This window comes from Pelophylax lessonae (genome assembly GCF_965119305.1).
Source record: "Pelophylax lessonae genome assembly, chromosome: 9".
NCBI classification, from domain to species: domain Eukaryota; kingdom Metazoa; phylum Chordata; class Amphibia; order Anura; family Ranidae; genus Pelophylax; species Pelophylax lessonae.
In genome coordinates, this window is record NC_138776.1 from 267635638 (window position 1) to 267663620 (window position 27983).

The following is a 27983-nucleotide window of genomic DNA, read 5'->3' on the forward strand; positions in this document are numbered from 1 at the left end:
GAGTTGCAGTAGTCAAGACGAGAGATAAACTGGGAGTGAATAAGTTGCTTTGAAGGTATCATTGGTTAAGAAGGGGTGTATTTTGGGGGAGGAGAAGATGGGTATAGGAATGAGAGTTTAGGGAGAGAAGACACTATTATAGAAAGAGTGGTAGAGGAAATATATTACAGGGAGGACAGAGTAATAGTCAGTCTGGGAAGAAAAAATCTGGATGGGGAAATATAGGTTCACCTGCAGTCTGTCAGGAGCTCTGATTGTAGATGCCGTCTTGTTTGTGCCTTACATAAAGCTTCATGTTTAATGTGCAGGGATTTCACTTTGGATAAAAATTGACATTGCAAGTTTGCCGACCCCCAAAGGTTGCTATAAATTTATAGGAATAGGGGATGGAGGAGGGTTTGTCAATTATTCTTTTAGAAACCTATAGACATAAAAATATATAAAATGGAATTTCTCATCGGACAAGCCAAAGGGTAAAGCCCCGAACACGCACAGATTGTTGGCCGTAAATTGTCGGCCAACGTCCGATCTGCCGATTGTAGGCTTGTTAGTATGATGATTCCGACAACCAACTGCGAATTTTCGGCCGAAAAAAATCTGGTGTGCATGCTATAAAATTTTTGTTGGCCAACAAAGAACGGCCGATTGTTCCTCAGTCAGTACAGATTTCGGCAGACAAAAATCACATGAGCAAGACTGGGCATGCTCAGAGAAGAAAAAACACACGGAAAGTCAATCATCACATGACATCACTTCTGAAGTTGGTTTTTGTTGGCCAACAAAAGTCCAGTGCAAGTCTAGAGCACATTTCAACCAACAAACAACACTGGACAAAAGTTGGCCGATCGGTTGGCCAACAATCTGTGCGTGTGTACGGGGCTTAAGAGGCTCCCAGCCCCCAAAATTGTAGCAAACCCTAAACTGAATGTTCCTCTGTGTGTAATCCCACTGGGGACCAATCTTACATGATAGAAACCCTCATATTATCTCCCATACATCCCCATCCTAATATTGTACAACCAGTACAGTCCACATCAGTCTCTCTTATCAATTATTGGTCTACAGGGAAACTGTATAGATCACATGACCAATGAGGATGGAGAAGGACCGAAGTCACATGACTGAGAAGATACTAAACTTCACCCTGGAGATCATCTACCTGCTGACCGGAGAGGTGAGGAGGATTCTGGGAGGTCACATGACATCACTCTTATCTCTATTAACCACTTTACCACCGGAGGATTTTGCTGTCTTACGTCCGAGCCACTTTTTGCGATTCGGCACTGTGCGAATTTTAACTGACAATTACGCGGTCGTGCAACGCCGTACCCAAACGAAATTTATGTCCTTTTTTTCCCACAAACAGAGCTTTCTTTTGGTGGTATTTGATCACCTGTGCGATTTTTACTTTTTGCGCTATAAACAAAAAAGAAGCGTAGATTTTGAAAAAATAATATTTTTCACATTTTTTTATATGAAATTCCCCCCCAAAAAATGTAAAAATCAAAATTTTTTTAGATTTTTGGCCAATTTGTTTTCTGCTACCCATGTTTGGTAAAAAAAAAATCGCAATAAGTGTATTTTGATTGGTTTGCGCAAAAGTTTTTGCGTTTACTAACTAAGGGAAAGATTTCTGTCATTTTTGGTGTTTTTTTTTTTTTTTAACGAGTAATGGCGGCGATCTGCAATTTTTTTTTTTGTGGAACTGCGACATTGCGGCGGACAGATCGGACCCTTGACTGACACTTTTGGGGGTACCAGTGACATTACTGCAGTAATCAGTGCAATATATATGCACTGTTACTGTAAAAATTACACTGGCAGGGAAGGGGTTCATTTTTATTGGTGATCAAGGGGTTAATGTATGCCTGGTGCTTACTAACGTGTGTGGGGAGGGGACTGTGTGACCCAAGGACAGATCGAGGGTTCAGCTACGCCGCCGCTCCTCCCCTGGCCCTACTCCCGCTGTGACTGAATACAGCGGGAGCGAGCCGAGAGAGAGGAATGTCTGGTGACGTAGGTCTACGTCGCCACACTTTATCGAGCCACTTTGCCACAGTACAGCTCTAGTGAGCAGTGCGGAAGCGGTTAATAAAACAAAGACCTGACCCGAGAGGTGAGGAGGATTCTGGGAGGTCACATGACATCACTCTTATCTCTATTAATAAAACACAGACCTGACCGGAGAGGTGAGGAGGATTCTGGGATTCTAACATGATATTCCTATTGGTTCTCCAATACAGAGATTTCCTCTTCTGAAGTCAGGTGATCATATGACCATCACAGTGCCTCCATGTGACTCCCTAAAACCTGAGAGACACAACATGGAGAAGATTCTAGAAGTCACCAAGAAGATGATGGAGCTGCTGACAGGAGAGGTGAGCGGTGCTGGGAATTCTGGGACATTATCCAGTAACAGACAAGGGATGTGTCTGGATGGTGACTGTATCATTGTGTGTGTCAGGTTCCTATAAGGTGTCAGGATGTCACTGTCTATTTCTCCATGGAGGAGTGGGAGTATTTAGAAGGACACAAGGATCTCTACAAGGACGTCATGATGGAGAATCAGCCGCCCCTCACATCGCCGGGTAAGAGGAGACTTTATTGTAAAGGAGAGAGCAGTACGGAGGCTCCGCCTAGATCCCCCATCATCTGATAAACACATAGAAACAATGTATTCAGTCAGTGTGTGTGTTTCCTACAGATGGATCCAGTAATGGGAACCCACCAGAGAGATGTCCCCGTCCTCTGGATTCCCGGGATTCCACACAGGAAAATCAGGTTGGTGGGTTGAAGCAGTAGAACATGAAATGACTTGTGGAGATGATGTATGGATCCTACAAGATATTTTCTATCATTTTCTTTGTTTAGGGTGAAGATCTGATGAAGATGAAAGTTGAGGGTGAAGTAGAAGAGACGTATGTGAGGGATGATCAGCAATATACGGAGGAGGCTGGAATGACGAGGACATTCAAAGAGGAGGACACTCCTACAGAGATCAGCACAGGTGACCCATAATATAATCAGAGAGCAGTACGGAGGCTCCACCTAGATCCCCCATCATCTGATAAACACATAGAAACAATCTATTCAGTCAGTGTGTGTGTTTCCTACAGATGGATCCGGTAATGGGAACCAACCAGAGAGATGTCCCCGTCCTCTGTATTCCCGGGATTCCACAGAGGAAGATCAGGTAGGTGGGACTGAGCATCTAGGACACGGAAATGACTTGTCGAGACATTGTATGGGTCTAACAAGATTTTTCTATAATTTTCTTGGTTTAGGGTGAAGACATGAAGGATATAAATATTGGTATTCAAGAAGAGTATGAAGAAGAGGAGTATAGGGTGATGGCGGAACCTTCAGAAGGACACAAGGATATGATAGAGCCACTTAATACCAGAAACCCACCAGAGAGATGTCCCCGTCCTCTGTATTCCCGGGATTCCACACAGGAAGGTCACACCATCCCCCACCATCATCAGGTAGATGAGGAACAATCACTGATAGTATCATTAGGATCTGTACATTATCTGCATTGTTACCATTGATGTCATTTTTATTATATATTCAGAGTGGAAACCTGAGAGATTCTAAAGTTGAGGTTAAAGAAGAGATAAAAGAGGAGGATGAGGATGGGGTGATGGAGGAGTTAGAGTTTCCAGAAGGACACCAAGATCTGTATCAGGACACCATGGAGGAGTCATCCAGCTACAGAAACCCACCAGAGAGATGTCCCCGTCCTCTGTATTCCCGGGATTCCACACAGGAAGGTCACACCATCCCCCACCATCATCAGGTAGATGAGAAACAATCACTGATAGTTGTGATTTATACATAAGCATGTTTGTTACAATAAATGTATTTATATATTCAGAGTGGAGTCCTCAGAGATTGGAATATTATTAAAGAAGAGTATAAAGAGGAGGATGAGGCGTATGGGGCGATGGAGGAGCTTTCTGAAGGACACAAGGATATGATGGAGCCACCTAATACCAGGAACCCACCAGAGAGATGTCCCCGTCCTCTGTATTCCCAGGATTCCACACAGGAAGGTCACACCATCCCTCACCATCATCAGGTAGGTGGAGTTGAGGGTCGGGATCATAAAGTGATTGAACACTCTGACATGTGGAGACGATGTGTGGACTCTACAAGATGATATTTTCTATGTGATCTCACATCATAAATACTTCTATGTTACAGATGTTATTTTCTGTCATTCTGTTGGTTTAGGGTGAAGATCTGATGAAGATGAAAGTTGAGGATGAAGTAGAAGAGACGTATGTGAGGGATGATCAGCAATATACGGAGGAGGCTGGAATGACGAGGACATTCATAGAGGAGGACACTCCTACAGAGATCAGCACAGGTGACCCATAATATATTCTTCTCTTATCTCTGCTCTGTTACTGCACACTGATTGGTCCAGAGTAGGGCGGGAGCTGAGTGATGTCATCCAATAATAAGTTGATAATGGTCACCTCCCTGTACTGATACCCATCCTCTGGTTCAGCTGGCAGTATTTGGTTGTGTGTCACTCCTAGTTACAGTAGCACAGATATGAGAACACAGATTGACCCTTTCTTAGGTTGGTCCCTCTTCTTCCAGCAGACTTAAAGCTCAATTTTACTAAAAAGACGTTAACACTTTCGCTGCCAGACCCTCCGCTCCACTTTTTTTTATCTCAGATGGCCTCACCATTTTTGCAATTTTTCCGTTGCTTTTTCATTCTTCGCTTCCAGCTTTAAGAGTTTGTAAAAGACCCTCCAAACCATCTTTTTTCCTGAAAGTACATGACCAGTAGAACAAAAAGAAGATGCCACCTGATTTGTAAGGCCACCCCATATGTTGCGCAAATGTTTATCATTTTGCAATTTTCACAAAAAAACACTAAAATCCTTTAACACTTTCGCTGCCAGACCCTCCGCTCCATTTTTTAATCTCAGGTGGCCGGGCCATTTTTGCAATTTTTCCGTTGCTTTTTCATTCTTCGCTTCCACCTTTTAAGAGTTTGTAAAAGACCCCCCCCAAACCATCTTTTTTCCTGAAAGTACGTGACCTGGAGAACAAAAAGAAGATGCCACCTGATTTGTAAGGCCACCCCATATTTTGCACAAATGTTTATCATTTCGCAATTTTCACCAAAAAACACTAAAATCCTTATTTGCACACGTAAACACAACATAACTTCGAAAATTCCTGCTAAATCCCTACTAAGGCCTTGTTCAATGGGGTTCACTAAAGCATGTGCCCATGGAAGGATGTGTATACCCGCAGGTGTTCTGAGCATCCCTCTGCAGGCAGTCCCATTCATGTCATTTGGGATGCAGCAGCTGCAAGGACAGATCTGACATCTATGCGGCTGTAGGTGCATGGCCTCAAATGCAGAGTGTGCATTCAGGGACATGCACCCACATGGATGTCCCATGTTCCCAACCTAGGGCTGTTGTTTTTGTTGTTTTTATTTTTGGAGAACTTGGAACTGAATGGGATATTCCAAAAACAGAAAATATGTACAAATTGAGGACCGTGAACTCATTTCTGTAAAGCTGAAGTAGAAGTCCTTGCATATAGCAAACTGTGGGCTTGGCTTTGTAGTGGAAACCATTAAATGTAGAGCCTGAAGTAGAAGTCCTTGCATATAGCAAACTGTGGGCTTGGCTTTGTAGTGGAAATCATTCATTCTTCGCTTCCAGCTTTAAGAGTTTGTAAAAGACCCCCACAAACCATCTTTTTTCCTGAAAGTACGTGACCAGTAGAACAAAAAGAAGATGCCACCTGATTTGTAAGGCCACCCCATATTTTGCGCAAATGTTTATCATTTCGAGATTTTTCATAAAAGAAACACTAAAATCCTTTAACACTTTCGCTGCCAGACCCTCCGCTCCATTTTTAAATCTCAGGTGGCCGGGCCATTTTTGCAATTTTATCGTTGCTTTTTCATTCTTCGCTTCCACCTTTAAGAGTTTGTAAAAGACCCCCCAAACCATCTTTTTTCCTGAAAGTACGTGACCTGGAGAACAAAAAGAAGATGCCACCTGATTTGTAAGGCCACCCCATATCATTTCGCAATTTTTCACAAAAAAAAACCACTAAAATCCTTTAACACTTTCCTGCCAGACCCTCCGCTCCACTTTTTTATCTCAGGTGGCCTCACCATTTTTGCAATTTTTCCGTTGCTTTTTCATTCTTCGCTTCCAGCTTTAAGAGTTTGTAAAAGACCCCCCAAACCATCTTTTTTCCTGAAAGTATGTGACCAGTAGAACAAAAAGTAGATGCCACCTGATTTGTAAGGCCACCCCATATTTTTCGCAAATGTTTATCATTTCGCAATTTTTCACAAAAGAAACACTAAAACTCCTTACATACACACAACATAACTTCGAAAATTCCTTTGAAATCCCTACTAAGGCTTGTTCAATGGGGTTCGCTAAAGCGTGCGCCCATGGAAGGACGTGTATACCCGCAGGTGTTCTGAGCATCCCTCTGCAGGCAGTCCCATTCATGTCATTTGGGATGCAGCAGCTGCAAGGACAGATCTGACATCTATGCGGGTGTAGGTGCATGGCCTCAAATGCAGAGTGTGCATTCAGGGACATGCACCCACATGGATGTCCCATGCACCCAACCTAGGGCTGTTGTTTTTGTTGTTTTTATTTTTGGAGAACTTGGAACTGAATGGGATATTCCAAAAACAGAAAATATGTACAAATTGAGGACCGTGAACTCCTTTCTGTAAAGTTGAAGTAGAAGTCCTTGCATATAGCAATCTGTGGGCTTCTCTTTGAAGTGGAACCCAATAAATGTAGAGCCTGAAGTAGAAGTCCTTGCATATAGCAAACTGTGGACTTGGCTTTGTAGTGGAAACCATTAAATGTAGAGCCTGAAGTAGAAGTCCTTGCATGTAGCAAACTCTGGGCTTGACTTCAAAGTGGAAATCGTTAAATGTAGAGCCTAGAGTAGAAGTCCTTGCATATAGCAAACTGTGGGCTTTGGTTGTAGTGGAAACCATTACATGTAGAGCCTGAAGTAGAAGTCCTTGTATATAGCAAACTGTGGGCTTGGCTTTGAAGTGGAAACCATTGAATGTAGAGCCTGAAGTAGAAGTCCTTGCATATCGTAAACTGTGGACTTGGGTTGTAGTAGAAGCAGCCAAAATCAGCACAGAAGCTTCTTTAGAGCAATAAGAACATGGTCCCTTCACAAGGAATTACGTAAACTAAGCTCTTCAGGACACCAACCAATGTCCCCTTTAGCAAACACACAGTTGGGCTTCTGCCACCCCTCTTGTGCTAGCAGGTCAGAAGTCTCCAAGACCCCTCAGCAGTCTGTGCTCACCAAATGTCCAGGAAAAGCTGGTTCCTCATTCCAACTTCCAAGCGCCACCTTTCTCCAGTGATGCCAGACTAGATCTTTAGCAGAAAGCCCCCTCAGTCAGCTCTTCTTAGTTCCAGCATCCAGACTCTCAGGTCGCCCGCCTGAGGCCTCACAAACAGCACTTGGCAGCGTGCTGCCCTCCAGGCTGGACCAATCTTCTCCAGGCTGGACCAATCTTCTCCAGGCTGGACCAATCTTCTCCAGGAGAAGACCCAGAGCCCAGTGTGCTCAAAGAATATATACAGTCTCCCAGCATGCCATCAGGGCCCATCTCCCTGGAATGCCTTTCTATAGTGCGGGTAGGGAGACCTAATTAATCACACCCAGTGGCACCCCGGACTGGATATTTTTTTGGACCCCTACTCAGTCCAGCAACTCCTCTGCACCCTCCCCAGTGTAGCGCCTCCTCTGCACCCCCCCCCAGTCCAGGGCCTCCTCTGCCCATTCCCCCCAGTCCAGTGCCTCCTCTGCACCCCCCCCCCAGCCCAGGGCCTCCTCTGCACAATACCCCTAGTCCAGTGCCTCTTCTGCACAATCTGCCCAGTCCAGGGCCTCCTCTGCACCCCCCCCAGTCCAGCGCCTCCTCTGCACCCCCCCCCCAGTCCTGGGCCTCCTCTGCACCATCCCCCCCAATCAAGGGCCTCCTCTGCACAATCCCCCCAGTCCAGTGCCTCCTCTGGATCCCCCCAGTCCAGGGCCTCCTCTGCACCATCCTCCCAGTCCAGGGCATTCTCTGCACCACCCCCCCAGTCCAGGGCCTCCTTTGCACCACCCCCCCCCCCAGTCCAGGGCCTTCTCTGCACCATCCCCCCAGTCCTGCGCCTCCTCTGCACCATCCCCCCGATTCCAGCGCCTCCTCTGCACCATCCCCCAGTCCAGGGCCTCCTCTGCACCCCCCCCCAGTCCAGAGCCTCCTCTGCACCCCCCCCCCCAGCCTAGGCCCTGTTGCTTACCAACAGTAGCTGAAGCGCTGCTCTGGAGTGCCTTTCTATAGCGTGGGAGGGCGGGGGAGCAGGGTGATTCAGCAATAGTGCGCCTGTGCGGTCTCCCTCCTATTTGATTCTCCGGTATTTGGCAGGCGCTGCCTGTCCTTTACACTTAATTGGGCGGCAGTGACACCCTTAGAACAGCAGTTCCCAGTGCGGGTGGAGGCGGCACCCCCCCTAGATGCTTCACCCGGGTCATCTGCCCCCCCACCCCCTATTTTCGGCCCTGATCATACCCACACCTCTGGGCAACCTCTGAGCAACTAAATGTACCTGACACAGCAATTGCAGCCACACTGACTACAGTGTGACACGCTAAATTTCCTTCCCGATCTCTCTTTTTTTGAGACTGAAGGCAATCCCGTTCTCTGCATCCTCATTGACACTGTAGATGAATGAATCTCTATAGAGACTCCTATTCATTCAAGTGGTTGTAAAGGCACAATGTTTTATATCCTTCATGCATTCTAAACCTGAAGGAGCCCCCCAAACCCCCCCCCTATTACTTGCCTGAGCCCCCTCTTGATCCAGCGGTGTCCACGAGAGCCTTGCCTCTCCGGTGACTCGCACTCCCGATTGGCTTTTGGCAGCAGCGGGAGACCTTGGCAGCCGCTTCTGTCAATCACAGCCAGTAAAACCAATAAGGAGATGGAGGGAGCAGGGCCGAACCACAGATCCGTGTGTGAATAGACACATAGAGCCACGGGTTGGGGAGCGCGCCTGCTTAGGTGCCCCCAGAGCAAGCTGCTTGCTGTGGGGGCACCCGGCAGGAAGGAAGAACAAGGAGCGCCGGTGAGGGACCCGAGAAGAGGAGGATCGGGGCTGCTCTGTGCAAAACCAACTGCACAGAGGAGGTAAGTATAACATGTTTGTTATTAAAAAAAAAAAAAAACATGGCTTTAGTATCCCTGAAGTATAGTAAACACAGTTTACTATGCTTCATTAACAAACACCGTTTACTATGCTTCATTAACAAACACCGTTTACCATGCTTCAGTGAGGATTGAACACTGAAGCAATCAGTATCGATCGCTGACTACACACATTCAGGAAAGAACACATGTTTACCAGCCTCCCCGCTCTCCATCCTGCAGCCGGCGGGAGAGGTCCATCCTGCAGCCGGCGGGAGGGGGGAGCAGGGATTCTGGCCAGCAGCTGGGGGAGGGGGCACTGAAAGGAGCGTCAGGGCAGAGTGGGGGGGATCTATTTGGACAAGTAGATCCCTCTGTGGCTGTCCTGCAGCACCCAAAGCCGTCAGGAGGACTGGAGGAGGGAAGCTGGCGGCTGCAGGGTAGCTACAAGGGGATCGGGGTTTGCGAGGCAGGGGATTGGTGCTGGGGTGGGATCAGTGCAGGGGGGGGGGTGAGGCAGCAGGAGAAGGGGGCATTACAGTGGGAAGTGGGATGGCATTTCAGATGTCAGCAAAGGCTGCTGGGGGGGAAGGAGACACAGGGCAGAGAAGCGGCATCGGGGGATGGGTCGGTCACAGGCACTATCGGTTTGTTCGGCAGAGTCTGCTGAATGGTTCTGCTTTAAGTTCACTTTAGGTTACTGAAGTGACCATGAGCTTATAGCAGAAGGAGGAACATGACGTACAGACCTTGCCAGCTGGAAGCAGCGCTGTAGGTCCATACGCCGTACGGACCTGGCAGGGAGAGGGCTCAACATGTCATTGGGATAAGGGGTATCACTAAAACACTTATCTTTCCAGGAGAAAACACTGCTGCAAGCACCCTCCAGTGCTGCATATCACCAGAGGCTTAGGCCTATGGCCACTTGTTCTATGGTAAAGGGTCTCCAAGTCTGAACTTTGAACCTCTTGTCTATCGGAGATCACATGACCCAATGGTCACTTGTTCTATGGTAAAGGGTCTTCAAGTCTGAACTTTGAAACTCTTGTCTATCGGAGATCACATGACCCTATGGTCACTTGTTCTATGGTAAAGGGTCTTCCAGTCTGAACTTTGAAACTCTTGTCTATCGGAGATCACATGACCCAATGGTCACTTGTTCTATGGTAAAGGGTCTTCTAGTCTGAACTTTGAACCTCTTTCTTATCGGAGATCACATGACCAAGTGCCTTGGCCTATGGTCACTTGTTCTTCAGTAAAGGGTCTTCAAGTCTGAACTTTGAACCTCTTGTGTATCGGAGATCACATGACCCAGTGCCTAGGCCTATGGTCACTTGTTCTTCGGTAGAGGGTCTTCAAGTCTGAACTTTGAACCTCTTGTTTATCAGAGATCACATGGCCCAGTACCTAGGCCTATGGTCACTTATTCTATGGTAAAGGGTCCTCAAGTTTGAACTTTGAACCTCTTCTTTATCGGAGATCACATGACCCAGTGCCTAGGCCTATGATCACTTGTTCTTTGGTAAAGGGTCTTCAAGTCTAGTCAAGCTGGTTGGGACATCCACAGAGAACATCTGCTCAATCATATCTACCTGATCCAGATGGAATCTTGATGGAACTGAACTAACCCTCTCAGATCTATTGATGATGTTTTTATATTTTTCCAGGACACGCCATGGAGAAACCCTCAAAGGATCGTCTCACTTTATCTCCAGGTTGTAAAATGGAAGATGAGGACGTCACAGGAGATCACATGGATGAAGGCGGGAAAAGTTTTTCACCTAAGTCTGATCTTCTTGAACCTCAGAAAGCGCACACGGGTGAGAAGAGATATGCCTGCGAAGAGTGCGGGAAGTGTTTTCCACGAAGATATGACTTTGTTTTACATCAGAGATCTCACACGGGGGAGAAGCCATTTCCCTGCCCTGAGTGTGGGAAATGTTTTGCCATAAAATCAAACGTTGCAAAACATCAACGAACTCACACAGGTGAGAAGCCATATTCGTGCTCTGAGTGCGGGAGATGTTTTTCACAGAAGGTCCATCTAAATTCACATCAGATGTCTCACACGGGTGAAAAGCCGTTTTCCTGTCCTGAGTGTGGAAAATGTTTTACAAAAAAATCCGGCCTTGTAAAACATCAAAGAACCCCAGCGGGAGCGAAGGGATATTCCTGCCCTGAGGTCAGGAAATGTTTGTCACGGAAATCAGGCCTTGGTATGCATAAAAAAACCCACAAAGGGGAGAGGCCGTATTCCTGCCCTGAGTGCGGCAAATGCTTTTCAAAAAAGAACCATCTTAACAACCACCTGCGGATTCACACGGGCGAAAAGCCATACACCTGTTCTGAGTGTGGAAAATGTTTTACTCAAAAAGCAAGCCTTCTACTTCACCAACGAACTCACACGGGTGAGAAGGCGTATGCCTGCCCCGAGTGCGGGAAATGTTTCTCACAGAATTCCCATCTTAAAATACATCGGAGAATCCATACAGGTGAAAAGCCGTATTCCTGTGCAGAGTGTGGAAAATGTTTTACGCAAAGAACAAGCCTGCTACATCATCAAAGATCTCACACGGGGGAGAAGCGAGCTTCCCGTTCTCAGGGCAGGAATTGTTTGTCGCGGGAATCAGACCTTGTTGAACATCAAAGCTCTCACACGGGGGGAGGAGCCGTAATTTTGCCATGAGTGCGGGAAATGTTTTTTCAAGCATAAGTTTAACAAACACTGTAGGTCTCACGCAGGTGAGTAGATGAGAAGCTTCTTAGTGTAGAAAATACCCTTCTTAAAAGTCCAATCTTAAGCCTCGTACACACGCACCAATTGTTGGCCGTAAATTTTCGGCCAACGTCCGATCGGCCGATTGTCGGCTTGTTAGTATGATGCTTCCGACAACCGACTGCGTGTGTACGAGGCTTAACTGAACATCGGGTCAGTGTTTAATTTTGACATCAAATTTCGACTTAGTTTTAGTTATAGTCTTTTTATTAAAATGCTATTTTAGTTTTTAGTCGTATTTTAGTCATCTGAGTTGTTTTAGTCGTATTTTAGTCGACTAAAATCGAATGGGTTTAGTTCAATTTTAATGCATTATTTCTTTAGAACCGCCAAACATTTTATACTCCTGGAGTAAAAAATCGAATAACATGTTTATTATTTATAGTATATAAGGTTTGAATATGCACTTCAGACACAGGTTTAGCCGTTGTGATATAAATTTAATTTAGTTTTAGTCATATTTTAGTCTTTCGACTAAAATGTCGTTTTAGTTTTAGTCATATTTTAGTCATTTGAATTGTTTTATTTTTCAGTCGTATTTTAGTCAGCTAAAATAGTATTCATTTAGTCAACGAAATTAACACTGCATCAAATATGCCACACATTGGGGAAAGCTGTATTCCTGTCCTGAGTGCGGAAAAGGTTTTTCACAGAAGTCCTATCTTCTCAGATATCAGAAAACCCACACAACCCTTGAGGTGTATCGGGTCCTGAGGTTTACACCTTATTGAGGTGTCTTGAGTGCGGGAAATGTCTTCTATATGGATCATATTTTTCTGTACACCAGCCCTTGTTAAACATCGAAGATCTCACATGGGTGAGAAGCCGTATTCCTGCCCTGTGTGCGTGAAATGTTTTTCACAGAATTCCCATCTTAAAATACATCAGGGAACTCATACAGGTGAAAAAAACAAATTCCTGTGCTGAGTGTTATGTTATTTTACATAAATCAGTCCTTGTTAAACACCCACACCACCCTCAAAGGTGTATTAGTGCCCTGAGTGAGGGAAATGTCTTCTATATGGATCATATTTTTCTGTACACCAGCCCTTGTTAAACATCGAAGATCTCACATGGGTGAGAAGCCGTATTCCTGCCCTGAGTGCATGAAATGTTTTTCACAGAATTCCCATCTTAAAATACATCAGGGAACTCATACAGGTGAAAAAAACACATTCCTGTGCTGAGTGTTATGTTATTTAACATAAATCAGCCCTTGTTAAACACCCACACCACCCTCAAAGGTGTATTAGTGCCCTGAGTGAGGGAAATGTCTTCTATATGGGTCATAATTTGCCGTACATCAGAGATCTCACACTGGGAAGAAGCACACCTTGATATACACCTCAAAAAAAAAAAAAAAAAAACATGGTTGAAGGTTCCTCTGACCTTTATCATGGAAGAAACATTTTGAAGCCTTTAGTAAGATTACCTTTCCTCGTAAAGTTCTGTCTGACCTAATTTGGGAGGGGGTGTCACTGCTGGTTGGGTCTCTCTAGGAGAGAGAAGGAGGGGGTGTCACTGCTGGTTGGGTCCCTCTAGGAGAGAGAAGGAGGGGGTGTCACTGCTGGTTGGGTCCCTCTAGGAGAGAGAAGGAGGGGTGTCACTGCTGGTTGGGTCCCTCTAGGAGAGAGAAGGAGGGGTGTCACTGCTGGTTGGGTCCCTCTAGGAGAGAGAAGGAGGAGGAGGTGTCACTGCTGGTTGGGTCCCTCTAGGAGAGAGAAGGAGGGGGTGTCACTGCTGGTTGGGTCCCTCTAGGAGAGAGAAGGAGGGGGTGTCACTGCTGGTTGGGTCTCTCTAGGAGAGAGAAGGAGGGGGTGTCACTGCTGGTTGGGTCCCTCTAGGAGAGAGAAGGAGGGGGTGTCACTGCTGGTTGGGTCCCTCTAGGAGAGAGAAGGAGGGGTGTCACTGCTGGTTGGGTCCCTCTAGGAGAGAGAAGGAGGAGGAGGTGTCACTGCTGGTTGGGTCCCTCTAGGAGAGAGAAGGAGGGGGTGTCACTGCTGGTTGGGTCCCTCTAGGAGAGAGAAGGAGGGGGTGTCACTGCTGGTTGGGTCCCTCTAGGAGAGAGAAGGAGGGGTGTCACTGCTGGTTGGGTCCCTCTAGAAGAGAGAAGGAGGGGGTGTCACTGCTGGTTGGGTCCCTCTAGAAGAGAGAAGGAGGGGGGGTCACTGCTGGTTGGGTCCCTCTAGGAGAGAGAAGGAGGGGGTGTCACTGCTGGTTGGGTCCCTCTAGGAGAGAGAAGGAGGGGTGTTACTGCTGGTTGGGTCCCTCTAGGAGAGAGAAGGAGGAGGTGTCATTGCTGGTTGAATCCCTCTATGAGAGAACCCACATAACCCTTGAGGTGTATTCGTGTCCTGAATGCTGGAAATGTCTTCTATATGGATCATATTTTGCTGTACATCAGAGATCTCACACCGGGAAGAAGCCCACCTTGATATACACCTCAGAAAATACGTGGCTGAGCTCTCCTCTGATCTTTATCATGAAAGAAACACTTTGAAACCTTTTAGTAAGATTTTTTTTTTTCCTTATGAAGTTCTGTCTGGCTTACTCTGAGAGGAGGGAATATTACTACTCGTTGAGTCCCTCTAGCAGTGTAGTCGGATCTCCCCGGCTCTTCAGCAGAAGCTTCACAACTTGATATACACCTCAGAAAACACGAGGCTGAGCACTCCTCTGATCTTTATATTATAAACAACACTTAGAACTTTCTAAGAAAAAATAATCTAAAGCCTTCAGTCTGGCTTACTCTACAAGAAGAGAATATTACTGCTAGAAGTGTAGTCTGATCTCCCTTGTTCCTCAGCAGAAGCTTCATAGGAAGACATCATTGTAGAGAGAGTATCTAGATATGGATTGGGAAAAAAGGAGAGATCAGACTACATTACAAAAAAAAACAATTTCTATGCGGTAGTTATCAGCCTGCACAGGCAGATTCATTTGCTTGGAGAGCGCCACCTGCTGGCTGAAAGTTGAAAATATGACATTTTTGAGATGTATCATTGATATTTACCGGATAAAAATGCAAATACAACCCTAATCTTGTGCCTTAGTAGTTTTGTTTTACCCGCTTGTACTTGTTGGAACAGCTAGTTCTCTCCCGAAGATCTCAGGATGTCTGTAGTAGACTCCAATTATAGGTTCATCAGTTCGTAGACCCATACACTTGTTGTGCCACCACACCATCGTAATCTCCAACCACAAGATATTTTGCTTTTTCTTTTTTCGGCTCTCTGATTCTTGCAGTAAGCCCAAGGAAACAAACCCGTTACTATACAAATATGCTTTTACTTAACAAGATTGCTGTGTGTACAAACTATTAACATTCACAGGAAAAACAATACAAGACATATAGAGTACTATAAATATGTATACATACATACATTCAAAGGCTACCTATCCCTTTCTAGATGAAGAAAATTAGGGCTGGGCTCGCAGCAGCTCTCTTCTCTGTGCTCAGGCTGCTCAGCTGGCGGATAATTGTCAGCATCTATTGTTTTCTCACATGGTTATTATTATCTGCTCCTCAGTCCAACCTACAGCCAGCCCCTTCTAGCTATTTAAGCTGCCTTGTTCATTCCTTTCCTGCCTTCGCCTTGTCAACATATCCTGTGTGTCTCTGCTGTGTTCCTGTTAAAGACTTTGCCCGGCTGACGTCCCTTCTGGTTCCTGATCCCGAGCTTCCGGCTACACCGATTTCTGGCTCCCTGATCACTGGCTTGTCTGATTTCCCGTTTTGGCTTCCGAACCCTGGCTTATGTTTTGACTACGCTCCTGATCTGTACTATTTTTACTATTACATTAAAGGTGTGATTGTTACTGCATTTTCTGTCTAAGTCTGATTCATGGTTCCTGACAGTAGGTGAGGGCTATGAATTCAGAAGATACAGGCAATCCTATTTTTTCCAGATTGGATGAGCAAGACCACCCCATGGATCAGTTTGCCATAGCATTACAGGCACTCTTGATTCATACTGCTCACCTAGATCCTCCCACTGTGGCTGTTCCAGTGCAGCCAGTGTTGCAGGCCATCCCTGCTGCTACTCCAGTCTCTGTGCAGGCACCCGTCTCGTATATTACCTTGGTTCCGCTCCACTTCCCCAGCGTTTTGGAGGCAATCCAGTTCAATGCAGAGGGTTTCTCAATCAGGTTGGGATATACTTTGAGATGCAGCCCCAGGAGTTCCCCACAGACAGAAGCAAAGTAGGCTTCATTATTTCTTTGCCTTCTGATAGAGCCTTGGCTTAGGAAAACCCTCTATGGGAGATGCAAAAACCCGTTGTCCTGAGTTACCCGAAGTTTGTGGCTTCTTTTAAAAGGGTATTTAATGTTCCCGCTCGCTTCACTTCTGCTGCCAAGAGCCTCATGTCCATCAAACAGAGTACGAGAACTGTTGCCGATTACGCCATTGAATTCCGTTCCCTGGCAGCAGAGGTTGCTTGGAACAATGAGGCCCTCGTGGCTGCTTTTTCTCATGGTCTCTCAGATAACATTAATGATGAGGTAGCAGCCTGAGACATACCTACGGATCTGGAAAAGTTAATCACGTTTGCCATTCTGATTGCCTCCAGTCTCTGGGAGAGATCTTATTTTATAAGCGTTTGCGGAAGCCTTCTGTATGTTTGGCTCCGTGCTTTGCATTCCCACTCATGCCTCCCTCACCTCCCATTTCTCCTGGTACCAAGTCTGCCAGTGAAGTAGAACCCATGCAGTTAGGCTTCACACGTTTGTCTGGAGGAGAGAGCCTTTAGGAGGACAGACAGATTGTGCCTTTACTGTGGCCAGGCAGGTCACATATTAAAGTCTTGTCCTACCCGTCCTGGGGGACACCTGCACCTGAGGTCCTGTAGGAGACAGACCTTAGGTGCCATTGTTGCCTCCCCAGCTATCCTGAAGGATAAGCCTCTAGTTCCGGTTACCCTTTCTTGGTCTAAGTCGTCTATCGATACACAGGCTGTAATTGATTCTGGGGCTGCAGGCCTGTTCATAGATGGTGCCTTTGTGCCTAAACACTCGATTACACTGCAGCTTCCTGGCACTCTGCTTGCCATTGAGGCTATTGATGGGAGGCCTTTACAGCCTGCCAATGTGACTCATGAGTCTGCTCTGTTAATCATGGCCGTAGGGAATCCAATTTCAAGTCATACGAGCAGGGCCCTCTGATTCCTTTTGTTCCAAAAGTGTAACTGTAATGTTTGCCCTCATTTTGTTAAGCGCTGCGCAAACTGTTGGCGCTATATAAATCCTGTAAAATAATAATAATAATTTCCTCACCTCATTACCCGTTGGTTATTGGTTATCGTTGGTTACAGAGGCACAATCCCTCCTTTGATTGGCATCATGCTGAGGTTCTTTCCTGGTCGCCACAATGCAGTAAGGCATGCTTTCAGAAAGTGGTTAAGGTCTTGTGCACTTCTTCACTCTCCTCCTGATCAGAAGAGTACCGGTCGTATGATTGCAAAATTGACCTTCAACCTGGTGCCATGCCCCCTCGTGGCCAGGTCTACCCTTCGTCTGTCTCAGAGAGTAAAGCCACGGAGGAGTATGTTGCCGATTCACTTCCTTGAGGGTACCACTGTGCTGGTCCTCATTTTGACTGACCATAAGAATTTAACGTTCTTGTCTAAAGCTAAACGCTTATTGGATTCGGTACCTACTCCTGTGATTCCTCAAGATCACATTCTAGCCACTATTTGCACTAGTCTTACTTCACCTTTGGGTGACAAAATTCTTGCTGCTCAGATCCATTCTCCTCCTGAAAAACTTTGTGACTGCTGCTTTGCCCTCGAGAATCACTGCACTTATTTGCTCCAGACATAACATTCTCCCAAGGCAGCTGGTCACCCTGGGAAGAATCAGCTCATCTGGTCTATTTCTCAACACTTGAGGTGGCCTAGTCTCTGCGCTGATGTAACTGCCTTCATAGCTGCTTGTCTTATGTGTGCTCAGAGTAAGACACCACGACTCCTTCCAGTGGGCCTCCTACAACCCTACAACCCATACCCAATGGAGAGAGGCCTTGGACCCACTTGTCTATGGATTTTATTGTGGAGCTACCTAACTCCCGAGACAGGTATTCTCATGGTGGATGACCAGTTCTTGAAGAAGTCTCATTGTATTCCACTTAAGAAGTTGCCTACATTCAAAGAACTTGTATCCATTTTTGCTTCGGAGATCTTTCAGTTATATGGGCTACCCAAAATTATAATCTTAGACAGGGGTTTTGGCTTCTGAATCCTGGCTTATTTTGACTACATTCCTGATCTGTACTATTGTTACTATTACATTAAAGGTTTGATTTTTTCCTGCATTTTCTGTCTCAGTCTGATTCATGGTTCCTGACACAATGATATTGATGCAAAAGGGATATACTAAAAGTCATTTAACCTCTGTTACAGCTGGTCCACAATTTCCTTAATGAACAGGACTCCCAGCATTAAGTGATCGCAGGAAAACTGGTTCATGATCTTGGCAATCTCTCTTTTATAATGGACCTTTAGTGTTGTCTCGAGGAAGAGTCCTCCTTTTAGGTTTTTGTTGCTGTCTAAATATTCTGTAGCCCCACCCAGTAGCTTTCTGCAGGTCATCTCTATTCAATAGAGATACAATAAAAGTGACTTAACCTCTGTTATAGAGGGCTGCATTGGGTGCGGGGTCCCGCAGCAAATCTCGCGGGTGCGGGCGGTTTTCCCATTGCTGCAGGCGGGTGCGGGCGGTCAGGAACTTTTGCGGGAGACCCACGGGAAACTCTATGATGTAAGGACTCACTGTACTTGTGCATGCTCTCCCCACAGCTATGGTTCCTTCCTTCCCCAGTGCAGCCAATAACCAACGCTGATACAGTGCCAGACCGAACCATTACACAAAGGAGGGGGGCAAAGAAGAAAAATCTTCCCTGACCTCGCTCCGCCAGCTCTTCTCGGGGTATGGTACATGACTGTGAGTGTACCATACCCCGAGAAGAGTAACAAGAGCTGGCGGATCGAGGTCTGGGAAGACTTTTCTTCTTTGCCCCCCTCCTTTTTCTGTTTAATGGTTTGGTCTGGCTCTGTATCAGGCGTTGTATGAGGTTATTGGCTGGGGAAGGAAGGAACCATAGCTGCGGGGAGAGCATGTCTGTATTGGTTTGGTCTGGCACTGTATCAGGCAACGTTGTATGATGTGGTTATTGGCTGGGGAAGGAGAAGGAGGAACCATAGCTGCAGGGAGAGCATGATGAGCCTCTAACTCTAAGAGCTCTTTTCAGCATCATTATACAGCATTATAAGATAAGGACTTTGACTGCAGATAAGGGCCAGCACTGAGATAAAGTTCACTGGAGTGGACACAAAAATTGTGGGTGCTGGTGGGATTGGACACAAACATTGCGGGTGCGGGTGGGTGTGGAACACATAGGTTGTGGGTGCGGGCGGTCCTGGTCATACATTCAGCGGGTGTGGGTTTAAGAAAACAGGCCCGCGCAGGGCTCTACTCTGTTATAGCTGGTCCACAGTTTTCTTAATGATCAGGACTCCCAGCATTGTGTAATCTTAAGATAACACATTCTTGATCTTGACAGTCTCTCTCTTACTCTTATAACGGAGCTTCAGTGTTGCCCCATGGTGGAGTCAGCTGTCAGCTTTTTGCTGCTGGCCTTGTGTCTAAAAAAAAAATCTATCGCCCCATCCAGTCGTTTTCTGCAGGTAGTGGGTGGAGCCTGCGAGGTCCCTCCCACAGCTCTGCCCTCTGCACAGACTATATACAGTGTAGTGGTGTAAGGGAAGGGTGTTGGATAACCATTGAGAGGGGGATTCCTTTATAGACATTTCATAAGTTAGCGACCCAGGATACTATAACTGACTTCTGAAGTGATCAGTACTCCAGGTAGATACATAATGATCAAATGTGCAACAAAGTTGGACTGTCAGTTCCTCCATGTGTTGTAGATGAGTCACCCATTCTTTTATTAGTGTTGGTGGTATTATTCTTCTAATACCTAGGTATTAATAGGTAAAAAAGACTGTGCTTACAGCAAAATTGTGATTGGGAGATACAACAATCCACAAATCCCAGTGAAGACACTAATCATGCAAAAAGGTCCTCCAAATAGCCATCTTCCAGTGAAAGATGATCACGTTGCCCATGTGAAAAAAAAAAACATTTACCAGGACCCCATGATCCCCAATTACAGAGCGTCCATGACAGATGACAGGCATAATGAATGAACCCTCCAGCGCAACTGCTCACCCAAACCCATTTCCCAAAAGGCCAGAATTCATCCCACCAACAATTTCCTTAGGAAAAATTGTCTTGTTTCACATCGAGCCAAGTATGCCTTTCATATGTGATGTTAGGTCTTGTGGAAAGCTAGACTATCTAGTTTTAAGCATGACGGAAACACCTGATTCAGAGATGCCTCTATCTCGCACAACTTGTTCTTCAATAGCCAAACCATTAAAACCAGCAACTGTGAAGCACGGTGGCTAAATAAACCTTGAGACAGAAGGTTCGGACTAGCTGAAAAAGCTAATGAAGTGTTTGCCAAGAGTTTTATCAGGTCAGAGTATCACATTCACATGGGCTGGTTCAAAGTTATCAGGATCGCTACAATTCACTCCATGATCTCGATACTGAAGAGGAAAGGAGGAAGGAGTTTTACGGGAAGAAAAGGTATAATATAACCTGGAGACAAACCTGCCCAGGTTTTTGTTGAAGCTGAAGGTCAAGAGGTCCACATCTGGCATCCGCCACCTGATACATAGGTTCTGGAATACCATTGTTTGTGGAGACCTTGACCCGTGTTCAGCATGAGCTGAGGATGTCTGCCTGCCCATTGTCCATGCCTGGTATATAAACAGCGGACAAGGTGGTACTGTGAAGTTCTGCTCAGGACAGGATCCTTTCTACCTCTCTTGAACTTTTTATTTTCTTCAAACCATTCATTAACCATTTTTCCAGTGTGGCAGGGTGTATTATCCTGCTGAAAGAGGCCACTCCCATCAGGGAATAAGGTTTCCATGTGAGGGGGTGTATTTGGTCACCAATAGGGTTGAGCGAACACGGACTGTATTATTTGGGTCCGTACTGGATAATTGGATTTTTGTTACCCGGACACGGACCCGAAAACTTTACTGTATGTTCGGGTTTAAAATCCGTGTTTGGTAATTTTATTTCCTGTTTTTTAATAGCCAATCAACAAGCATTTAACTGGGGTGCCATAGAAGCCATCACAGCCATGCCTACTAATGGCATGGCTGTGATTGGCCAGCTGAAGCATGTGACCCAGGTCTTTATAAGCTAGAGACATAGCGCGGTGTGCGTCAGTCTGCTGTAGTGTAGGGAGAGAGCACACATAACGGTGCTGGCTGCTGCTGATTAGGGACAGAGACAGGAAAAAAAACATTGTGGCTGTTAGAAAAGAATGCAGGGACAGGTTGGAGTGTAGGCAGGGAAAGATATTTGAGCATTTTAGGGACAGGCTGGAGAGATTAGGCAGGGAGAGATTAGGAGACACAGGACAGAACAATCGTCCGTTAGCGATCTACATCGATTTTGCTGTGTGGGGGGTGGTGCAGTGAACGATCTTTTTGCCCTCACTTGAGCCCACTGAGGAGGAGGAGGAGGAGGGAGAAAAAAAATATTTTTATCAGTCTGTTGTGTGCAGCGTTGAGCTATATTTTACTACACAGTGCTGTTCTAATCTGCTATTTAAAAATTACAAATTTAAAGGGGAATTTTTTTAAGAGCAATTGCCATGCTCTTAACTACATTTTGCTGCCATTTGCAGCACTCTAGCCCTTTCCATTCGTTTTTTAGAGCCATTTTAGTGCCTCAAAGTTTGGGTCCCCATTGACTTCAATGGGGTTCGGTGTCCGGGTCAAGTTCGGAAAAAGTCTGGGTCACGGACCCGGACTTTTTTTTCAAGTTCGGCCGGACCCACCGAACACGGACATCCAGGTGTCCGCTCAACTCTAGTCACCAACAATGTTTAGGTGGCAAAGTAACATCCAAATGAATAGCAGGAGCCAAGGTTTCCCAGCAGAACATTGCTCAAAGCATCACACTGCCTCCACCGGCTTGTCTTCTTCCCATACTGCATCCTGGTGCCATCTCCTCCCCCGGTGAGTGACGCACACGCACCCGGTCATTCACATTATGTAAAGAAAACATAATTCTTTAGACGAGGCCACCTTCTTCCATTGCTCTGTGGTCCAGTTCTGATGCTCACATGCCCATTGTAGCGGAGTTTGGCCATGGACACGGGCCAGCATGTCCACATTGACTGGTCTAGGTCTACACACCCCCATAGACAACAAACTGCGCTGCTCATTTTTTTGGTTTTCAACAAATTTATTTAATTGAAAACGTGTTTCTTTGCTACCTTATATATCCCACCAACTTTCAGATGTCATTGAGATGTAATAATCAATGTTATTTACTTTACCAAAAAGTGCTCCTAATGTTATGGCTGATCGGTGTACAGTACATACATCTAACAGCACAAGGCCGTTGTTCTAAAATTTCATCGGACCCATGAAAATTCCGGTGACGCTACGTCAGAACCCAGCTGGTGCGACAGCTGGTGCGAGCCCCTGTGCGCATGCGCAGAAGACATTTTCGAGGTCCGATGAAATTTTAAGACTTAGCGAACAGCTGACTGAGAGGAGGCGGGGCTGAGGTGGGACGGAGTTGCCGCCGCGTCATCGATTTCTTACAGGGAGGCGGTATGGAGCTATAGAGCTGACTTTTTAATGCATTCATTACGCACCTCCGTCCCGCCCCCTCTAAGTCAGCTCTATAGCTCCATACCGCATCCCTGTAAGAAATCAATGACGCAGCAGCAACTCCGTCCCACCTCAGCCCCGCCTCCTCTCAGTCAGCTGACGTAGCGTCACCGGAAGTGACGAGGTCCGGAATTTTCATGGGTCCGATGAAATTTTAGAACACCGTGTTCAGACTAAAGCCCGTACACACGCACCGATTGTTGGCCGACCGATCGGCCGTCTTTTGTCCAGTGTTGTTGTGTTGGTTGAAATGTGCTCTAGACTGCACACGAATTTTGTCGGCCAACAACAACCAACTGCAGAAGTGATGTCATGTTCTGGTCTACTTTTCGTGTGTTTTTTCTTCACTGAGCATGCCCAGTCTTGATCATCACATTTTTGTCGGCCGAAATCTGTACTGACTGACGAACAATCGGCCGTTCTGTTGTTGGCCAACAAAAATTTTATAGCCTGCACGCCAGATTTTGTGAAAAGTCACAGTCGGTTGTCGGAAGCATCATACTAACAAGCCAATAATCCGCCGATCGGACGTTGGCCAAAAATTTACACCAACAATCGGTGCGTGTGTACGGGCCCTAATTTTATACTTACCTCCATCTTCTCGCTCCGGGTCATCTGAAAAACAAATGGCCAATCGCATTTTTTTTTTTTTTTACTTACCTCGTAGCGAAGAAAATATACTTACCTTACTTCCTTCTTCCTCCTTCCTCGGCCGCGGCCTGTCGTCACTTCCTGGCTCTGCAATGATTCCTGGGAGCTGAACGTCATAGCTCCCAGGAATCATTGCGCCTGCACCGGCCCGACGTCAGTTCCGGGGCGCGCGCGTCATCCCCTTCTAAACAGCTTCTGGGCATGCCCAGAAGCTGTGGAGGGATGACGCGCGCGCCCGGAAGTGACGGCGGGGCCGGCGCAGGGCATCGTGGGACCGAAGAAGGCGGAAGAGGACTCCGAAGGGGATCGCGCTGGCTTCAAGCTGCCCACATCTGAGATGGCAGCGCTGGACAAGACTTTTTCAAGGTAAGTATTTGTCCTAACAGGTAAGTGCAACCCGGGACAGATCAGAGGCTAGCCATTGTGGAATGCACTAGCCCTGACTGTCCCGGGGGTATTTAAAAAAAAAAATTCCAGGGTGGAACTCCGCTTTAAGAGACGTTTCTCGGGGCTGCAGTTCCTCTGAGCTCCACAAGGTAGTGATCTAATTTCTACCCAGACAGGAAGTCTCTATAGTAGACAGGAAGTGATGTCAGGTACAGACAGGAAGTTCCGGGGGAGAGGTGAGTCGGGAGGAAGTAGAGAGGAGACATTGCTAAAACTGGCAGCAGAGGAGGTAATAAGATCTTATTTTCTATTTACACCCAGTAACCCCCCCGTCATGTCCGTCCTTTACTATTTTTACACAGATTGGAGTAGGGAGTTCCAGAGGATTAGTGAGGCCGTGGGGAGAGCATGGGAGAAAATGATGAGGGAAATAGAGAGCAGGGGGTCATGGGAGGAGTGAAGAGGACAGTTTGGGTGATATTTTGAGATGAAATTGGTGATGTAGCTCCGGGAAGATCCATGGATGGCTTTGTATGTTGTTGTTAGTATTTTGAATTTTATTTATTAGGTGAGTGGAATCCAGTGGAGGGATTGGCAGAGAGGGATGGAGGAGGACACTGAATGGAAGACAGTGGAGTGATTGGCAGAGAGGGGTGGAGGACCCTGAATGGAAGCCAGTAGAGGGATTGGTAGAGAGGGTTGGAGGACACTGAATTTAGGCCAGAGGAGGGATTGACGCAGAGAGGTAGAGGACACTGAATGAAGGCCAGGGAAGAGAATTGTAGAAAGGGGTGGAGGACACCAAATGGAGGCCAATGTTGGTAGAGAGGGGTGGAGGACACCAAATGGATGCCAGGAGAGGGTTTGGCAGAGAGAGGTGGTGGACACCGAATCAAGGCCAGGAGAGGGTTTGGAGGAGAGGGGTGGAGGACACTTAATGGAGGCCAGGGGAGGGAATGAGAGGGTGAAGGACACTGTATAGAGGCCAGTGGAGGGATTCGCAGAGAGGGGTGAAGGACACTTTATGGGGGCCAGTGGAGGGATTGGCAGAGAGGGGTGGAGGACACAGCCGTTGGTAAGGTGGATGAGTCTGGTAGCAGCATTCATGATAGACTGAAGGGGGATATCCTCTGTGGAGTTCGGAAGGTAGTTGCAGTAATCCAGATGAGAGATAAGCTGGAAGTGAATTAGTTGCTTTGAGGTTTCATTGGTTAAGAAGGGGCGTATTTTGGGGGAGGAGAAGATGAGTACAGGAATAAGAGTTTCGGGAGAGAAGACACTATTATAAAAAGAGTGGTAGAGGGAACATATTACAGGGAGGACAGAGTAGTAGTCAGTCTGGGAAGAAAAAAGCTGGATGGGTAAATGGAATTTCTGATTCCGCAGGCCAAAGGGCCCAAAACCATAGCAAACCCTAAACTGAATGTTCCTCTGTGTGTAATCCCACTGGGGACCAATCTTACATGATAGAAAGTCTCATGTTATCCCCCTCCTAATATTGTACAATCAGTACAGTCCAGATAAATCTTACCTCTTATTTGTTGGTCTACAGGAAAAACTTTATAGATCACATTACCAATAAGAATGGAGGAGGACTGCAGTCACATGACTGAGAGGATACTAAACCTCACCCTGGAGATCATCTACCTGCTGACCGGAGAGGTGAGGAGGATTCTGGGAGGTCACATGACATCACTCTTATCTCTATTAATAAAACACAGATCTGACCGGAGAGGTGAGGAGGATTCTGGGAGGTCACATGACATCACTCTTATCTCTATTAATAAAACACAGACCTGACCGGAGAGGTGAGGAGGATTCTGGGAGGTCACATGACATCACTCTTATCTCTATTAATAAAACACAGATCTGACTGGAGAGGTGAGGAGGATTCTGGGATTCTAACATGATATTCCTATTGGTTCTCCAATACAGAGATTTCCTCTTCTGAAGTCAGGTGATCATATGACCATCACAGTGCCTCCATGTGACTCCCTAAAACCTAAGAGACACAACATGGAGAAGATTCTAGAAGTCACCAAGAAGATGATGGAGATGCTGACAGGAGAGGTGAGCGGTGCTGGGAATTCTGGGACATTATCCAGTAACAGACAAGGGATGTGTCTGGATGGTGACTGTATCATTGTGTGTGTGTCAGGTTCCTATAAGGTGTCAGGATGTCACTGTCTATTTCTCCATGGAGGAGTGGGAGTATTTAGAAGGACACAAGGATCTCTACAAGGACGTCATGATGGACAATCAGCCGTCCCTTACATAATTTTCTATAATTTTTTGGTTTAGGATGAAGATCTGATGAAGATGAAAGTTGAGGGTGTAGAAGAAGAGACGTATGTGAGGGATGATCAGCAATATACGGAGGAGGCTGGAATGACGAGGACATTCATAGAGGAGGACACTCCTACAGAGATCAGCACAGGTGAGTCATAATTTATTTAGAGAGAAGTACGGAGGGTTCACCTAGATCCCCCCATTGAAATAAATGTGGGGTGGTTTTTGGATCTCCCCTATTTATTATAAATATGTATTCTCTTGTCTATTTCTATAGTTAGCTAATCTATCAAAGCTCTGATAAGGTTAATGGTGAGGATATAAGAACAATGCTAGCTGTAAAGTAAACACACTGCTTAAATAAGCAAGAATCAAATTTATTGTAAAGAAAGTAGAAATGCTAACCTAAAACACTAAAATAATACTACAGAGCATATAACCCAACAACAATCGCAGATAATACTTTGCATATGGGCGTCCTCGGGATTCGGTATCTTTCAGCTGGGCTCAATGGGAAAAAAAGAAGAGAAGAGCAAAGAGTACAAATTCTCAGACACCACCCACACAAACACCCATTATAAGCTTGTCAAACAAAAATCCATAAGAGGCCGTCCTTCCTAATCAACAGGAAGTATCTCATCTTTCCAGGAAGCATGTTATAGTCTCCACTAGGAGCACCATTCTTCCATGAATCACTGTTTTTTGACCCGGGTCATCTTTCAGTAACAGCTGGCCTTTGATGTTGGAATAACCTCCCCATAAGGTCTTATCTGAGGCTCCTCTACCCCCATACCTCACAACAGGAGGCCTATGCGAGAACATCCTATGAGGATATGAATTCCCATTTATGACTCCTTGTCATGGACACCCTGCTGGGTAACCTTGCTCTGCTGGCATTCCAAGCCAGGTGTAATCAGGTTTCGACCATCCAGAAACCTCTGATATTAGAACACGAAAAACCCATGTTGCCTTCCAACACCCATCATCTGATAAACACATAGAAACAATGTATTCAGTCAGTGTGTGTGTTTCCTACAGATGGATCCAGTAATGGGAACCCACCAGAGAGATGTCCCCGTCCTCCGTATTCCTGGGATTCCACACAGGAAGATCAGGTTGGTGCGTCTAGAACATGAAAATGGCTTGTGGAGATGATGTATGGATCCTACAAGATATTTTCTATCATTTTCTTGGTTTAGGGTGAAGATCTGAATAGAATAAAAGTTGAAAGTGAAGTAGAAGAGACGTACGTGGGGGATGATCAGCAATATACGGAGGAGGCTGCAATGACGAGGACATTCATAGAGGAGGACTCTCCTACAGAGATCAGCACAGGTGAGTCATAATATTTTCAGAGAGCAGTACAGAGGTTCCACCTAGATCCCCCATCATCTGATAAACACATAGAAACAATGTATTCAGTCAGTGTGTGTGTTTCCTACAGATGGATCCAGTAATGGGAACCCACCAGAGAGATGTCCCTGTCCTCTGTATTCCCGGGATTCCACACAGGAAGGTCACACTATCCCCCACCATCATCAGGTAGATGAGGAACAATCACTGATAGTATCATTAGGATCTGTACATTATCTGCACTGTTACCATTGTTGTCATTTTTATTATATATTCAGAGTGGAAACCTGAGTGATTTTAAGCTTGTTATTAAAGAAGAGATAAAAGAGGAGGATGAGGATGGGGTAATGGAGGAATTTCTAAAAGGACACAAAGATCTGTACCAGGACACCATGATGGAGTCATTCAGCTACAGAAACCCACCAGAGAGATGTCCCCGTCCTCTGTATTCCCGGGATTCCACACAGGAAGGTCACACCATCCCTCACCATCATCAGGTAGGTGGAGTTGAGGGTCGGGAACATAAAGTGATTGAACGCTCTGACAT

At 46.1% G+C, this 27983-nt stretch overlaps 3 protein-coding genes across 4 annotated transcripts in view; 2 read left to right on the top strand and 1 right to left on the bottom strand.

Annotated features, from left to right (window-relative positions):
* The window catches only part of LOC309562972 (uncharacterized protein), a 581033-nt gene that overhangs the window by 393995 nt on the left and 159055 nt on the right, over positions 1-27983 (top strand).
* Positions 1-27983, bottom strand: part of LOC309562915 (uncharacterized protein) — a 523709-nt gene that overhangs the window by 84718 nt on the left and 411008 nt on the right. The gene's annotated exons all lie outside the window — the stretch shown is intronic.
* LOC309562668 (uncharacterized protein) overlaps positions 1-27983 on the top strand; it is a gene marked incomplete at both ends in the record, with an annotated part of 46549 nt that overhangs the window by 16125 nt on the left and 2441 nt on the right. The window contains 4 exons of one of the 2 annotated variants that reach the window (XM_082266945.1): positions 3575-3799; positions 3878-4081; positions 4237-4372; positions 10885-11903. In XM_082266945.1, coding sequence (XP_082123071.1) covers positions 3575-3799; positions 3878-4081; positions 4237-4372; positions 10885-11903 — 1584 coding nt within the window. Of the gene's footprint in view, positions 1-3574; positions 3800-3877; positions 4082-4236; positions 4373-10884; positions 26232-27983 lie in introns of those variants that run through there. The other variant, XM_082266946.1, reaches the window with a different exon arrangement.